This window comes from Oncorhynchus kisutch, linkage group LG17, assembly GCF_002021735.2.
Source record: "Oncorhynchus kisutch isolate 150728-3 linkage group LG17, Okis_V2, whole genome shotgun sequence".
Classification (NCBI taxonomy): domain Eukaryota; kingdom Metazoa; phylum Chordata; class Actinopteri; order Salmoniformes; family Salmonidae; genus Oncorhynchus; species Oncorhynchus kisutch.
In genome coordinates, this window is record NC_034190.2 from 65,234,823 (window position 1) to 65,252,740 (window position 17,918).

General features: G+C 46.7%; 1 protein-coding gene across 9 annotated transcripts in view; it reads right to left on the bottom strand.

The window, feature by feature from the left end:
• Nucleotides 1-17,918, bottom strand: part of LOC109908109 (ankyrin repeat and SAM domain-containing protein 1A) — a 116,858-nt gene that overhangs the window by 52,004 nt on the left and 46,936 nt on the right. For 6 of the 9 annotated variants that reach the window (XM_031794365.1, XM_020506584.2, XM_020506583.2 and 3 more), the window contains 10 exons: nt 17,411-17,707; nt 16,383-16,458; nt 15,680-15,781; nt 15,452-15,538; nt 15,132-15,301; nt 12,991-13,053; nt 12,499-12,625; nt 11,443-11,489; nt 10,142-10,259; nt 2,151-2,677 (listed from right to left, as the gene is read on the bottom strand). In XM_031794365.1, coding sequence (XP_031650225.1) covers nt 2,151-2,677; nt 10,142-10,259; nt 11,443-11,489; nt 12,499-12,625; nt 12,991-13,053; nt 15,132-15,301; nt 15,452-15,538; nt 15,680-15,781; nt 16,383-16,458; nt 17,411-17,707 — 1,614 coding nt within the window. The remainder of the gene's footprint in view (nt 1-2,150; nt 2,678-10,141; nt 10,260-11,442; nt 11,490-12,498; nt 12,626-12,990; nt 13,054-15,131; nt 15,302-15,451; nt 15,539-15,679; nt 15,782-16,382; nt 16,459-17,410; nt 17,708-17,918) is intronic. The other 3 variants (XM_031794366.1, XM_031794364.1, XM_020506582.2) reach the window with 1 other exon arrangement.

Here is a 17,918-nt window from a genome sequence, read left to right on the forward strand (position 1 = left end):
CCCAACCAAATCATGAGAAAACTAAAAGATATATTGGAAAGAACTAAACAAAAAACAAAGCAAACTGGAATGCTATTTGGCCCTAAACAAAGAGTACACAGTGTCAGAATACCTGACCACTGTGACTGACACAAAATTAAGGAAAGCTTTGACTTAACTCCCATATCTATTAGATGGAATACGACAGATGGGATAGGACAGATGGGATACGACAGATGAGATACCACAGATGGGATACCACAGATGGGATACCACAGATGGGATACCACAGATGGGATACCACAGATGGGATACCACAGATGGGATACCACAGAGTGGTATTTGTTTTCCCTTTCGTACGTCAACTATTTGCACATTGTTACAACCCTGCACATAGACAATAATATAACATTTGAAATGGCTATTATTTTAAAACTTTTCACTGTTAATTTGATTGTTTATTATCTATTCCACTTGCTTCAGCAATATATTTCCCATGCCAATAAATTGTATATAAATAAATACATTCCCTTTGCATTGAATGTAATAGCCTTTTGTAGATAAAATAGCTGAGTGTGTTGAGGAGAGGCATCAATGGCTCAAATAAACAGGCTATTGAGATAATGATCTGTGGTTCAGTTCCCTGAGTGGTGGTGCGTGTCACACTCACGGACTGTCCATCCACTTCCTCTCTACAGCTATCATCACAACTACACTACTGGGGCTGAGTCTGAGCTGTGTGTCTGAAATTGGTCAAAAGTATTACACTATATAGGGAATAAAGTGCCTACTTGGATACAGCTATAGCCTAGCTCTTGTTGTCATTCCTCTCAGCTGAGGTGAAGGTGGGGCACAAAAGGTTCTACTCTGGGTTGATTATCAATTATTTTGGCTGATGGAACAAAAATACAATTCTCTCCTGCTCCACCACCCCTCTTGGAGAGGTCAGGGAGAGGGGTCATCTAAAAGCATACTTCTGTGTAGGACACAAGGTCGGGCACACAGGCAGGCTCTGCTCTGGACACCTGCATGCTAACCACAGAGACGAGAAACCAGGATATCGACCCCCAACTTTCCCGTTATCACGGCTCCCAGTGCCTGTTGGTATAGGGTTGTGTAAAGGTACACCGACTGACCGCAGAGCAATCTGGTCACTGTGGAGAGCCTGTTACTTGAGCCCCTGGCTGACTCCCTCTGCTCGGCATCACAAATGCATCATGGCTGATTCTGCCACAGACATAATAGGGGAATCGAGTCATGTGGAGTCATTACACTGCCAGTTCGCAGACAAAGGATGTAAATAGTGGAAGATTTAAAGTGGATTTAACAATCCATGCAGATTGCATCTCAAAATGCCATAATGGTGCAGTTACACGCGTACACAACACTGCAGATAACACTTATTCCAAATGGCTCTATTTTAGAATACTGAATGAAAAGTGTGTGTGTTCAAGGCAACCCTAAAAACAGTTGCCCATCTCCAGGGGAGCCCAGATTAGGTTGGAGTGTAACACCATGGCAACCTGAGGAGGCGGGGTCAGTCCTGAAGGGAGGATAGAGCTGCAACTCAATGACCTTCTCCTCCGCTCTCCTTGTCTCACTTTCCAACTCTTTGTCTAGGCCCATCTATCCTGATACTTTTTCAGATCCTCCTCACTTTTTAGCCCCATCTTTCAATCACTTCTAATCTCTCTCCTCTCCCTGGCTCTTTATTCTTTGTTATCGGCCCCTCAGACAGGGTATTTCGGTTCTGAATGGCTGGCTATATACAATTTTGAATATTAACTTCTCACTGCAGTGATAGAGCGGGTTTGGCTTCTATTTCAGCAGGGTTAATACATAGTTTAGGGGCAGAAAAACGGCAGATATGAATGAGAAAACGTGGCTAAAGAGAGGGGTGTGTGTGGATCTCACTCATGCAGGCCTAATGTTCCTGAGTCTCTCAGCTCCATGATGTCATTCTACTCTACAGCTTAACCCCTCGATAACTAGACAACAGCTCCATGAGGAGGGCTATAATGTGACCATGTAGTGTCCTTTCACCTGTAACACTATATGGTGATGGTATAGAAGTCATCCCTGAGAACTCACCCAGGTGAGTGTATAAACTATGAATACAGAACACCATATTATAACATAAGTCCAACAGAACAGTGAAGCAAGGGTCTTACCTCGTCCCATTCAGAGGCGAAAGAGGGCGACTTCTCCAGCCGCTTCTTGGTTGCGCTGCAGTTGGAGACGGACTCACTGCGGCTGCCCAGCCCTCCCTCCTCCTCGCTAGGCGGCGATACCAGCAGGTCCGAGTCCGACTTGGAGAGGCTGCGGGCCAGCTTCAGGTCCCCAGGGGGACGCATCCTGCCAGCAGGCACAGACCCAGACCCAAAGTCCCTCATCCTGTCTCTGTCTCTGTCCCTGGGCACCCCCTTAGACACTGTGGCATAGATGGCTTTGGGGTCACAGTCTGTCAGGATGGCAGCCATGTTGATGTTTGGAGGAGGCAGAGGCGGAGCTTCTGTTGTTTTGGTGGGTACCGTTGGAGCTGGCGCCGGCTGTTGGCCTTGGCTGGACTGTGTCAGTACCCCACCTGGCAGCCTGCTGAGGGGCTCCACCTGACAGTCAAAGACAGGCGAGGAGCCGTGCAAGAGGCCTGTGAACACTTCAGGTACTGCAACTAGGTCCTGGCCGAGTAGGGAGTTATCTGTAGAGATGAGACCAGGAGAGTTAGGAGGGGAGACTAAAGAGCAGGGAGTTATCTGTAGAGATGAGAGGAGACCAGGGGAGTTAGAAGGGGAGACTAAAGAGCAGGGAGTTATCTGTAGAGATGAGAGGAGACCAGGAGAGCTAGGAGGGGAGACTAAAGAGCAGGGAGTAATGAGTAAGGAGTAGTGAGTCAAGGCAGGCAGGAGGCTGGACTGAGACTGAAGGTAGATATCTAGCAGGACTAATAACAACGTCCCCACAGCCCCAGAAACAGATCTGTGATTGTTTGAGCATGAGAGATAAGGAGAGACGGACCTACAGAATGCTGTCCGAAGCACTGGAAGACAGATAATTCCAATCCCAGCTTGAAACCATCTCTCTGGATGTTTGGAGGTTTGTTACATTACTCAATGCTCTGCCAGTTTTTTCCCACTCCTCCATCCCTGCCTGTCTCTGTGTGTGTCTCACTCCCTTTGAGATAACCAGCAGCAGCCCCTGTTTGAGGTCAAGTTCCACAGAAATGATACAGCACTGAGGAATCCTCACAGGAAATCAGCAAAGGAAGAAACCGGATGGGAGCAAGACAACAAGCATTCTGCAGAATCTGTGCGCACACACACACACGCACACACACACACACACTTGCACGGACACACGCACACACGGACACACGCACACACGGACACACGCACACACGGACACACGCACACACACGGGCACACGCACACACACGGACACCATTGTTCCTGTTCCCAAGAAAGCTACGGTAACTGAGCTAAACGACTACCGCCCCCGTAGCACTCACTTCCGTCATCGTGAAGTGCTTTGAGAGACTAGTCAAGGACCATATCACCTCCACCCTACCTGACACCCTAGACCCACTCCAATTTGCTTACCGCCCAAATAGGTCCACAGACGATGCAATCTCAACCACACTGCACACTGCCCTAACCCATCTGGACAAGAGGAATACCTATGTGAGAATGCTGTTCATCGACTACAGCTCGGCATTTAACACCATAGTACCCTCCAAGCTCATCATCAAGCTCGAGACCCTGGGTCTCGACCCCGCCCTGTGCAACTGGGTACTGGACTTCCTGACGGGCCGCCCCCAGGTGGTGAGAGTAGGCAACAACATCTCCACCCCGCTGATCCTCAACACTGGGGCCCCACAAGGGTGCGTTCTGAGCCCTTTCCTGTACTCCCTGTTCACCTACGACTGCGTGACCACGCACGCCTCCAACTCAATCATCAAGTTTGCGGACGACACAACAGTGGTAGGCTTGATTACCAACAACGACGAGACGGCCTACAGGGAGGAGGTGAGGGCCCTCGGAGTGTGGTGTCAGGAAAATAACCTTACACTCAACAAAACTAAGGAGATGATTGTGGACTTCAGGAAACAGCAGAGGGAACACCCCCCTATCCACATCGATGGAACAGTAGTGGAGAGGGTAGCAAGTTTTAAGTTCCTCGGCATACACATCACAGACAAACTGAATTGGTCCACCCACACAGACAGCATCGTGAAGAAGGCGCAGCAGCGCTGAAGAAATTCGGCTTGTCACCAAAAGCACTCACAAACTTCTACAGATGCACAATCGAGAGCATCCTGGCGGGCTGTATCACCGCCTGGTACGGCAACTGCTCCGCCCACAACCGTAAGGCTCTCCAGAGTGTAGTGAGGTCTGCACAACGCATCACCGGGGGCAAACTACCTGCCCTCCAGGACACCTACACCACCCGATGTTACAGGAAGGCCATAAAGATCATCAAGGACAACAACCACCCGAGCCACTGCCTGTTCACCCCGCTATCATCCAGAAGGCGAGGTCAGTACAGGTGCATCAAAGCTGGGACCGAGAGACTGAAAAACAGCTTCTATCTCAAGGCCATCAGACTGTTAAACAGCCACCACTAACATTGAGTGGCTGCTGCCAACACACTGACTCAACTCCAGCCACTTTAATAATGGGAATTGATGGGAAATGTAAAATATATCACTAGCCACTTTAAACAATGCTACCTAATATAATGTTTACATACCCTACATTATTCATCTCATATGTATACGTATATACTGTACTCTATATCATCTACTGCATCTTTATGTAATACATGTATCACTAGCCACTTTAACTATGCCACTTTGTTTACATACTCATATGTATATACTGTACTCAATACCATCTACTGTATCTTGCCTATGCCGCTCTGTACCATCACTCATTCATATATCTTTATGTACATATTCTTTATCCCCTTACACTTGTGTGTATAAGACCGTAGTTTTGGAATTGTTAGTTAGATTACTTGTTGGTTATTACTGCATTGTCGGAACTAGAAGCACAAGCATTTCGCTACACTCGCATTAACATCTGCTAACCATGTGTATGTGACAAATAAAATTTGATTTGATTTGGACACACACGGACACACACGGACACACACGGACACACACACACACACGGACACACGGACACACACACACACACACGGACACAGACAGAAACACAAGAACAAACAGGAACTTACTTCTTCTGCTTCGAGCTATAGCATGAAAACAATCCCTGCTTACAGATCCTGTACAGCCAATCCAGTTGAAAACAATACGCTTTTCCCCTCACAACAACAGGCCCTCTTTCTCTCCCCCTCGAAGGAGACACTGACACCCAAGCCTGTTTTTCCACCATCAAATCGACCACCGGATGAGAGTTGAGCCAGGTTGTGCCTCTGTTCCCCTTCTGCCTGTCAAGCTCCCCCTCTGTCCCTCCCTTCTTGTACTTCTCCCTGAGCCGGAGCTGTGTAAACCAAAGCTACGTAGAGCTGTAGCTGTGTGAGCTCTTTGCCTGCCTGTCCCAACTCACTAGCCGCTGACTGCATCTCTGGGATTGTAACTCTGGGATCACTCCATCCACTCTGTCTGACTCTCAGCCACCATCCTGATAATCAGTCTTCTGACACATGGTTAATGTGTGTGTGTGTGTGTTGGAAATTGGGTAGGGGGGCTGTTGTGTGGTGCTGCCCTGTGTGTGTGTCCTCATTGCCAATTCCGGTGAGAGGGTCGTGGTGTTTGGTGACAGGGAAACTGGGACAGTGTCAGTGACGTCACAGCGGGGCAGTGGCCCCTTCAGTGTGTTTTAGTTTGTCCTTCAGAGAAAAAGACAGCTACAAAAAGACTGCAGTTACTCCAAGCATTCTAATGAAGCTCACTCTCAACAGGACATAGCGTTTCCAATACCATTCAGTCATTCAAACAGCTCTCAAAACAATACATTCAACTCTAAAAAGAGCTCTGTTAGAGATGAATATCTGTCCAGGTGAAATAGTAATAGTTACTCCACCCTGTATGTCAGCTTGGTAGTGATGAATACAGTTCAACTAGGAGCTGGTACACTTTGCTCTATGCACTGTTTAGCTTACAGGCCGTTTACAGTGAGGCAGAGCACCAACGCCCTTTGCCCAGTACCAACGCCCTGTGCCCAGTACCAACGCCCTTTGCCCAGTACCAACGCCCTGTGCCCAGTACCAACGCCCTGTGCCCAGTACCAACGCCCTGTGCCCAGTACCAACGCCCTTTGCCCAGTACCAACGCCCTGTGCCCATCTACGCTCAGCTGCCTACTACTCAATTTGGAAAGATATGTGCGTGCGTGTGTGTGTGTGTGTATAAACATATGGAGAGACCACAGCCAAACACCCACCCTGGGTGTCACCCACCCTGGGTGTCTGCTCTTCTTTTGGCAGCTGGAGAGTGTGAATGACTAATGAGCGAATCACTATGGCTCCCTTCAACAATCCCCTAGTGTGTTCAACCAACAGGACCCAGACTACAACACCCATGATCCAACGGTCCGACCGGGGCTGGAAACATTGAGATACTCAGTAACCCAATGAGAGACATATGGATATTTACACTGCTTTTATGGAGGGATGAGGTCACTGGTGAGAGAACACATGTGTGTGTGTGTGTTTCATTTGGTGGCCTTGTGAGCAGGGATGTCATGTTAATTCTACACTTACTTTGCATTGATGTCACAGAGAGACAGTATGTATTTATTTATTTACAGCTCCTGGGGAAATTGCTTTTCTGTACTCAGAGTGGAGAGCATTTTTAGCTCTGTATGGCATGTGTTAGAATGACATTTAAAACTACAGGCGCAAAACTATTGAGATTCTGACCTCAATCTTAATTGACGTTATACGTTAGTGGGGGACCTGTGTATATGTGATAGAAACTGAGAAGGACAGCACTTTGTAATGGACATTGTTGATGTTAAACTGACATACATTGATTAGTCTGTTTGGGTGCTCGAGAACATCCCAATTCTAGTCATTCACTATTGGCCAAGTGCAAGGCCAGGATGGGCAGTGTGCTCCACTCTCCACAGGTCCCACAGCAGGCAGAAACCACTAAACACAGCTGTGGTTCTCACTACAGTCAAGCTAGCAAACAGATATGCACTGAGAATTTAGCAGGCTATCATCTATCTAGTGATGCTAGCCTCTCCTGTGTGAGTTCACTCTGGCCAAGGCCACATAACCTGATAGTCATAAGATATGTCTATGGCAGATAACGTTATCACTTTTCAGTATGTGAAATCTCTTCTACACCCAATTGACTGTGCATGAGAGTAGGGCACTGTGATGTTAGATGCCTGTGAAACAGGAGGCATGTGGAATCTGTTGGGCATCCTCTGTGATTCCTTCCTCCTGAGGAAGGCAGTGTGTGTGTGACAGGTGCTCTGCCTGCTCTCTGCTGCTGCTGACAAGGCATGTCTCCATCACACACACAGCCTCGATGGGGGAGAGATGTGAAGGGGCGGGGGTTAAGAGTAGCAGGGAGTGTGAGCAGGGCCCTAATCCCAATCCCTGAGAGGCAGCTGCTTTCAGATGGTAATGGAGAGGGACTGGGCATACCTGTTTATATTAGAGTCCCCAAACAGCACACATCTCTATCACAGACACAGTCCCCAAACAGCACACATCTCTATCACAGACACAGCCCACATCTCTAACACAGACACAGTCCCCAAACAGCACACATCTATATCATAGACACAGTCCCCAAACAGCACACATCTCTATCACAGACACCGCCCACATCTCTAACACAGACACAGTCCCCAAACAGCACACATTAATCACAGACACAGTCCCCAAACAGCACACATCTATCACAGACACAGCCCACATCTCTAACACAGACGCAGTCCCCAAACAGCACACATCTATCACAGACACAGCATGCTTAGCTATGTGTCGCTATGTGTCTGTGTTTGCATGATTATGCCCTGCTTGGATATGAGCCTGCTATGGTGTTCGTATGAGAGAACGGGCAAACGCAGCAAGATAAACAAAGAACTAGACAGCAAGATGGAAAAGGATAAGATAAAGATTGTCCAATCTCCAACCAATGCATAAAGTGTACAACGTTGCATTTCTAGTAGTGTAAGTAGGCTGGAGGTTCTTAGATAATAATACAGTGTATGGTCAAATCTGACCAAGAATTCTGTTCCATGTAACAAACCAGATTAGTTTTCTTCAGCTGGCTTGGCAGAGAATGTCAATTCAGGCTGATCTAAACAAGCCTAATCCAGGCCCAGAGCTGCTGGGCCTCTGGAATGCCAATCATACACTCCCAGGCAGCACTAATCCAACCCTAGCAATCTCACTCTGCAGTCAGATGCTAATGCATTTCTTACATTTACAGCGACATGCACGGGTTATGTTCGGCCAAGTCTGGCGTGTTTCTCAAGCAAATGACCTGTCTCCTTTGGCTCCTCGGAGTCAGAGAAGAGCACAGAGCTGCTCGTGGCCCAGTAGCTGTAACTAGAGTATAGCAGTGAGACATCTGGGACCATGGGGATAGAAGGATGTTGGATTGGAGCACATTTAACAAATCTGATCTTTTCAGGTTTAGAAGAAGTGACTGCTAAATGGTAACTTGTGTTCGTATAAACTGATAGCCTAGCGAAATCAGTGGTGGTAGTCAAAGTCGTTTTTAAATGTAATGCAGTTGATTTGTGAAAATCTCCCCAAAAAATGTATTGGGGTTGACATCCATACAGAATTATCCTCCAATTTTTACCTCAACATAGTGTGAAATACACATATAAACAACAGCCTAAATGTAGGATCATTTTGCTGGGGGGCAATGAGGACATTCGGGATCTTTCCCAACGCATCTTTCCTCCACACGTTTCCATGGCATTTCCAATTTTTTTCCGGCACTGAGCAAATTTCAGGTCTGCTGAGCGCAAACTTGAACTTTGTGAAAATTCTGTGCAACTTCTGGCGCGCATTTATTGTAAACACTTAGGCTGTACCCGCTTTGAGTTACAGTTATAACAGTAGGCTACTGTGACTATTTGATCATAACGTATCGAAAATAGTAGAGAAAATGTATCCCATAACATTTTAACATGGAAATAGCTGTTCTATCATTCAGCCTACAGTAGCAGCCAATGTGTGGTATTTAATGTAGGCCTACATTCCGTGAGACTTATGCAGGGTTTGACATTAACTTGTTAATCCACTTGTCATTCAGACAAGGAGGTGACTGAAAATGTATTGTTTTATGCAATAAAACACTTGACAAAATAAAGTTAATTATTATTACGATACCATTATTACAGAGAATCAGACAAATTGCTACCCTCTGCCTACTGGCTACTTAGCTTATTCAAGCTTGTCTCAAAATACAACACTGCCCCTTTAAGACTGAAAAATAAATGCTCTTTACCTGACTCACTTTTCAAAGATGGCTAGAAATGACATGTTTTGTGGTCTTGTAGGAAGCAACCACTCCCCCATTGGTGTGATATAACTAGGCTAAAAACTCACTTACTAGCAAAGAATATGAACAAATGTTCACACGTGGCTACATGCAGCTCTCGCTTTGATCTCAAAACAAACATCTACTCACCACCACTTATGGTGTACACACGGTCCAGTTCAAAGGAATGGCACAGATCCATATATGGCAATGGTCTATTTGCATATAGGTATACTGCAGCTCTGATCGGTTAAGCCGCACTGGTCTGTATAGTATGGGCTGAGTCTTGCCTGTCAATGCAATAGAATCCTACTCCGGTGCCTACAAGAAAGTCTCTTCCATAGTTAGTTTTGCATACTAAGTCTTGCATAGTCCGTTTTGTTTCAGTTTGTTGCATTGAAGTTAGCTTATATTGGCAATTCCCACAATAGAGGGACACGTTGACAGTGTTAACTAAAGGGGAAAATTAGAAAGTTAAGTGAAGTTCAATCTCGCATTTCTCTGCAGGCTGATATTTATTCTGCTTGTCACTCCCGTGGGAGCTGTGTGCCCATGCACACGCGCAGCTTAGAGGGAACATTGCCCTTTACTGCATCTATGGTCAATGTGGAGCTTAGAAACAAGCACATCTCTCCCACCTGGGACTGCCATCCAGTAGGTAGAGCATGTAGAGGGTGGAACTCACCGCCAGTGGAGCGGAGTCCCGTCCGTCCAGGCCCAACCACAGAAGGTCCGGGGAGCTTCAGAGTGTTGTCCGTCTCGCCTGGTGGTCTGAGGTCACTAGGGGCAGTGGGCTTCTGCTGCTGGAGGAGACCAGGGGAGAGATGAGCACACTAACAGCTGTCAATCCCAACTAAAACCACCATCACAGCATAGCAGACGATTAGCACAGCCCGAATTAGCCCCACACTATGATATTAAATTAAGAAAGCGTCCCAGTGATTGCTTCCACGTTGCCGTGCATCATCATTCCTAATATGGATGATAGCCTCAGATGGCTGGCTGCTGATTAGAACACAGAGGACACCAGCCATTCAGCCAGCGAGCCAGTCAGCCACACAGAGACTCGTTGGAGAAAAAAAACGAGGCAGCAAAGGTACAGTTGCTCCAAATAAGAACCTCAGAAAAAAAAACAGATTTGAGATGAGGTTATGGGAGGAGAGCAACGCAAATAAAAACCCTGTGGCAGCTAACTGTATAATAAAAAGGCAGTATAAATAGATATGATAATAAATAGAAAAGACAGCTTTATAGGGCCCTCCAGTTACATTCGATGAGACGGGGATAGGAGAAGGGAAATTAAAGGGATGGAGAGGAAAGCGAGGCGGAGAGAGGGAGGAGAGGAGTGAGGGGAGAGGCTGTAACTCTCCAGGAGTCCCGGTGGCCGGGGTTGGCTATTAAACAGAGACACAGACTGTCACGAGGACCTCAGTCAGGGAGACATATTTCCCGATGAAGTACCTGTATGTAAGATATTCATCCTCGCATTATGGAGCAGTACCATGGTGGAAAAAAAAATGTTTAGGGGAAAAAGTCAGACGCCATGGTTCGATTTCATGTCAAAGCAGAACGTGGAGGAGACCAGGGACCTTTATTTAGGTCTTTGTCCATACTCTGTGTAAGCAGTGTGTGACACAGGAGAAAAGACCATTATCATAATTATGAATTGGAAATGTGTTTTTTGCATATCCTACTCTCCCTGAGACACCCTTAGAGTGTGGGGTCACGGCCACATTATCAATTAGGGTTAAGTGCCTTGCTCAAGGGCACATCGGCAGATTTTTCCTATTAATGGCTTTTCTGTTACTGGCCCAATGCTCCAACTGCTAGGCTACCTTGTGCCCTGATATGTAGCTACTAGAGGTAAATAACATCTTATTCATCACACAGCGTTCCAGAGCACAGGTAAGTCAGATGACAGGCAGCATGGCAGCCATGGTGGGATGAGGGGAGAGATGGAGGGATGAGAGGAGATGCAGGTCATACCTGAGGTAGGAGACTGTTGGAAGACTGTTTGACTGTAGTGTTCCCATCTGGGGAGGCAGGATAGACAGCAGTTAGTTAGGTCATCATGAGTAAGGTAGTACAATTATCATATTTCATTTCTATTCAATGTATTCAATCTCAAGACTGCCAGGGATGATATTATGCAAAGTGAATAGGAAAGGGAAGTATAATAAAGCTCATGTTTTATGCACATGGTATTGTGGGTAGTATTGGAGACAATGGCCAGACAGACACTCAGACAGACACTCAGACAGACACTTTTAAAACAGAAAGAAGAGCAGACAATTAAGCAGCCAGCAAAGATGAGCCTTCCTCAAACCAACCCATTAAACATCTTAACAACATAACAGAGGAACGCAAGTCAAGGGCTGGACATCTAGTCATTCATCAAAATAAAAGGGGAAGTGATTACATCAGCAATCAGGCTCTCCACATTCATTTCTATGACACTGTTTAGTGACACACAATTCATTTATTAGGAATGTGACAGAAGAGAAAGCCTGGGGGACGGTTTAAAAACATTCATATCAACAGACAGGGACTCCAATGTGCTGTTAATTAAATCCCATTTAATCCAATGAAACGCACTGTCATTCAAAAGCCAAAGCTAAGGAATGAGTCCTCTGATACAGCTTTGACCATCCTGAGTAGGATATCACACATTAGCATATTCCAAGCTCTCTCCTACTGATGCTGTTGAGGTTAAACCTGAGCTGTATTTGGGTAAAGGGTTACAACCAGACAGAGTGGAAGCAGGAGGGGTTTAGGGAGCGGTTGGAAAACTGACCCCTTCTCCATTCCATCCCTGGTGTAATGCTGCTAGGAATGAGGGGTGACACTTTGCAAAGCACCAGGGAGGGGGCATGTGGGTGGAGTGGGGGAGAGGTTACAAGTGCTCCTTATTCTTCAGGCTGAGGGAGCAGTGTTTTATCACACACCATATTCCATCAATTAGGAATCATGAAGGGATTTGAATATCATCCTTGATCCAATCCAAATGACTTTCTACACCCCTTGTCCTGTCTAAGTGTGTACCTTTCTGGGATGGGGGGTCCAGTGCGGACTGGGGGACTTTGGTCTGGGCGGACAGCAGCAGTTCATACGTGTGATCCTCCTCCTCAGTCTCCCCCCTCTCATCGATGCTGCTGTTAGTGAATAGGGCCTGTGAGGGAGAGATGGGAGACAGGGTCAGCACAGTACAGAACACCCATACCACCTCTGTTAGGCTTGTGCAGCATTAATCTCAGACTGTCCTGTGACGCTGAGGACTCATACAGTGAGATAAGTCACAGTGCCCTCTCATGGTTGTACTAGACCTTACGGTCATCCACACAGTCCTTAGCTCGTTCCTTACACACAAAACTAGCAGGAACTAATTGATTGCTTTGGCCAAAAGTAATGGAAAGGGGGATACCTAGTCAGTTGCACAACAACTGAATGCCTTCGACCGAATGAGTCTTCCGCATTTAACCCAACCATTACAACATGCTCCATCAAAACAGAGCTTTAATGACCATAGATTCTGACCTCTGAACTAAGCTCCTCTACATGGCCTGGGGCAGGTTGGGATTGGTGAGCCAGCCGGTCTTTCTGTAATTGACAAACAGAGAACGAAATCACTGACTGTGCTCAGACATTAGCTTGACACATATCTTGAAGTACTGTAGAAGGTCGGTTGAACTGGAGCATTGAATTCAAACAAAGATTTTTGCTTTAACACTAGAAAAGCTGAGAGCGTGTCATGTGGACGCAAAACGAATGTACTTTTCTAATGATACATTTTAGTCATGTCCTCCCCCCCGCCCACGTACTTTTCCTAAGTAAGTCTAGATAACACACTGTAATTATTTTCATCTTGATATCACAAGCAGAATTTGTTTTATAAGCCGTTTTAAGAGGACTTGTTGGTTTTTTATGCCTACCCTCATTCAATGGCACTACACTCACCGGCCAGTTTATTGGGTACACCCATCTAGTACCGGGTCGGACACCCCTTTACCTCCATGCAGCCGTGATGGCATCACGCCGTTGCTGCAGATTGGACGGAGGTACATTCAAGCTGTGAACAGCCTGTTCCATCTCATCCCAAAGAGGCTCTAGTGGGTTGAGGTCTGGGGTCTGCCTTGGCCACTCAAGTAAACTGACCTCGCTGTGATGTTCCAGGTGATGTTTATCCACTCCTCAATTGTCCAGTGTTAGTGATCACATGCCCACCGGAGCCTCTTCTTCTTGTTTTTAGCTGATAGGAGTGGAACCCGGTGTGGTCGTCTGCTGCAATAACCCATCCGTGACCAGGACCTACCAGATGTGCATTCTAAGATACTGTTCTGCACACCACTGTTCTACTGCACAGCTATTTGTCTGTGGTCAGCCTGTTAGCTTGCACCATTCTTGCCATTCTCCTTGGACTTCTCCCATCAACAAGCTGTATTTCTGTTTGTCCAGGCCATTTCTGAGATAGTGGATCCGGCACGCCTGGACTCGATGATCATACCACGCTCAAAGTCGCTTAGGTCACTTGTTTTTCCCATTCAAATGTTCAATGGAACAGTAACTGAATGCCTCGATGCCTGTCTGCCTGATTTATATAGTAAGCCACGGCCATGTTACTCACTGTCTGTAGGAGCGATCCATTTTTGTGAATGGTGTGGTGTACCTAATACACTGGCCGGTGAGTGTATATCGAAACTAATTTCACACATATAACTAGCTTAAGAGTTAGCTTAAAACAAGATTACATTGACAATAGTCTGATGGGTGTGAATAGTATCAATATATGAAGAATCTGATGAACAGGGCAGTTTAACAGAGAGCCAAAAAGTTACTTTTTCAAACTTCTACAGGGTCACAAGCAGGTAAGACGTTTTGATGTCTAGCAGATTCTGCAGTTTCCAAATCACTCTTAGAAATGAACCCTTGAGCTCTATTATTTCAAATTATACACGGGGTAGTTTGGCTCCTGGTTGCTGATTGGTTGAAAGGGGGTTGTGGTACATGGCCAATATACCACGGCTAAAGGCTGCATCCAGGCACTCAGCGTTGCACTGTACATAAGAACAGCCATTAGCCCTGGTATATTGGCCACATACCACACCCCCGCGGGCCTTTTTGGCAGAATGATGGCGATTCCATAAACTCCCTACATGCACTCGCAACACTCAAAGTACAGTAATATATTTCAACTCAAAATATGCCATTCTGTTCTTTTGAAATGCATTTTCTTAGTTTCATAATGGTCCTTAACTAATTTATTTATTTATTTCATGGATTTTAACACTTTAATTGTGGTGTTTTAGTGGTTTTCATTTGTACACATAGCCTACAGTTACATTAACTAATGAAAATGCTACTGTGTACTTTGAAATACATTTTCTTTCGTAGTGTAATGTTACCTAAGACCTTCATAAACACAACCAAATTATTATATGAAATGTATTTATTAGACTGTTAGAATGTTGACGTCCAAAAGACTCGTCATTGTCCCAGGCTTTTCTAGTGATAAAGAGATATGCTGTCATCATTTCTAAATCCAGTCCACTCTACAACAATTAAATGCAGAGAACTATTGCCCTCTAGTGGAGAAAAAATATTTTAGATGCCCAGCCACGCAAACTTCTTGAGTCACATGTTGTGTGTTTCTGTGGTGGAAGGCAGAGTTCCAGACCAACCTTTCCGGCTTCACTGTCAGGCCGTCCAGAGTCCCTGTCGGAGGACTTCCCGCTAGCCAGGCTGTCTAGAGAGTGACAGGAGGTGGCCTCAAACAGAGCCTCATACGGGCTCTCTTCCTCAGGCCCTGGGGCCAGCCCCGAGAGCAGTGCACTCACCACCTCCATCTCACCTACAACACACACATATTGATACTCGTACAAATACAGGTGGCAATGCACAGCATCACACAGGTAGAGCGCCTTGGCTGGTGGTTATGTGTTAACACCATATCCTCTAACGGCTCACTTCACTTTAGGTTTTCTGTATAGATACGACATACCTTTTTTCCTCGGACTAGGGCTCTCATTAGGTGGAGGGAGAGGGGGAGGAGGCAAGTCCAAAACAGGGGGATTTCCTGACATATGACCTGCAGAGAGATAAAGAAGAAAAGGTCATTCAAATAATATCATTAGTCAGAAAAAACATTTGTGGAAATCAGTTTGTGGTTAAGGTAAGGTCATCTTTCTTTATAATCCCATAGGGAACCATGTATGTCTGTTTTTCTTACCCAGAATTAGAGCTGCTATCTGCCGGCTCGTCTGAGAGGGCATCTCTCTGACAGTGTCCAGCGCAGTCAGGCCCTTGTTGTCCACCATGTTGACATTAACCCCTGGAGCAGGACGGGGAAGAGACAGAGGACAGAGCAGGGGATTAGGGGAAGAGAGAGAGAGACGAGCAGGGGATTAGGGGAAGAGAGAGAGAGACGAGCAGGGGATTAGGGGAAGAGAGAGAGAGACGAGCAGGGGATTAGGGGAAGAGACAGAGGACAGAGCAGGGGATTAGGGGAAGAGAGAGAGAGACGAGCAGGGGATTAGGGGAAGAGAGAGAGAGACGAGCAGGGGATTAGGGGAAGAGAGAGAGAGACGAGCAGGGGATTAGGGGAAGAGAGAGAGAGACGAGCAGGGGATTAGGGGAAGAGACAGAGGACAGAGCAGGGGATTAGGGGAAGAGAGAGAGAGACGAGCAGGGGATTAGGGGAAGAGACAGAGGACAGAGCAGGGGATTAGGGGAAGAGAGAGAGAGACGAGCAGGGGATTAGGGGAAGAGACAGAGGACAGAGCAGGGGATTAGGGGAAGAGACAGAGGACAGAGCAGAGGATTAGGGGAAGAGACAGAGGACAGAGCAGGGGGTTATATCTGCATTATTCAGCGGGTAGAAACGTGTTGTATCTTATAAGCATGTTGACTAAATGGAGACGTTAGTGTCTGACCTTCCCTCAGAAGTTTCTGCACCACATCGGTTTTCCCAAAGAGTGCCGCTTCATGGAGGGCACTGCCCTTCTCCGTCTGCAGAGAGACAACAAACAGACCATAATCAAAACAATGCTGTGGCTGAGCAATAACAAAACATGACATCAGAGTAGACTCCAGGTCAGCAACATACAGAACAGCAGAGGTCAGATCTCTAACCCGAACCCTCCCTGCTGAGAGGAACAGATGAAGACCTGCTATCTAGACCGCCACCAAGCTTTGATTCTGATTCCTCTCATCTTGGTCAGCTAGGGCATACAGCTTAAAGCTAAACCAGCAGGATACTTCCTGAACACACAGGACAGGTTTGATCAGCGTGAAATAGAAGTTTGGCTTTGGTTATTCATCCGCTGGTGGACACCACCCCAGTGTGTTTTGCTATGGCAAATTATTTGGTTGAGGAATCAAACTAGATTATTTTCCAGCTCGCTGCGCTATGCTAATGGAAACCGCAGGACGCAAGACCTGAAGGATTGTTGATGGCCCAGACCTGCCACAGAGCAGAGATGAGGGAAGTGGAGGTAGGACATGACTGATGGATGGCACAGTCTGGTATAAGAAGAGGGCCAAAAGCCCCCTTAAACAGTCAAATATTGATGGGAAACTCTGTTACGGAGGAATGTAAATGCTTTTTTATGCTGGATTATGTTGTGTTGTTGTATATTTTAATTATGTAATGTATTGATTGTTGCTGTCTTCCTGGCCAGGTCTCCCTTGAAAAAGAGTCTCTGGGTCTCAATGGGCTTTTCCTGGTTAAATAAAATAAAAAACACTGGTTCTTTAGTCTAAATAAAGAGCTCAAGAGGTTTGAGTCAAGAGCCTATGAGTTTGTAGGCCTAAATGCTGCAATGGTGTGTACACAACATAACATTATGGACACATTCAGTCTCTATATATCCACATAACTACGCTCTCACAACAACACACTGAACCTGATCATTGAACAGGCAGGAGAGACAACAGACCCAGTGTTCTCTTCAGTCCTCACCTCATAGTTGATGTCCATGCCAGCGTCCAGCAGCACCTCCACCACGGCCAGGTGTCCGTTGCGTGACGCTAGGTGCAGCGGCGTGTGTTTCTTGGTGTTGCAGCTGAGCAGGTTGGGGTGGGCGGTGAGCAGCAACTTGACCACCTCCAGACGGCCGTAGAGCGCCGCCAGGTCCAGCGGCGTCTCAAATTTGTTGTTCCTCATGGTGGGGTCGGTCAGCTCCTCCAGCAGCAGACGCACCACCTGGGTGTGGCCGTACTGAGCGGCACAGTGGAGAGGGGTCTCGTTGTCATTGTTCTGTTGGAGGGGGGAGGAAGGGGGACCAGAAAGGAAAGGGGGAGGGATGGGAGGCAGGGGGTGAGCATCCACATAGAGGAGGTAGAGAAAGAGGTGGGGATGGATATTGGGAAGGAGGGAGGAAAGAAGGGAGGGAGCATTAAGTAAGTCATGGTCCAGCTTCCAGAAAGCAGTGATTGAGGACTCATGATTGTGTCACGTCGGTTAAGCC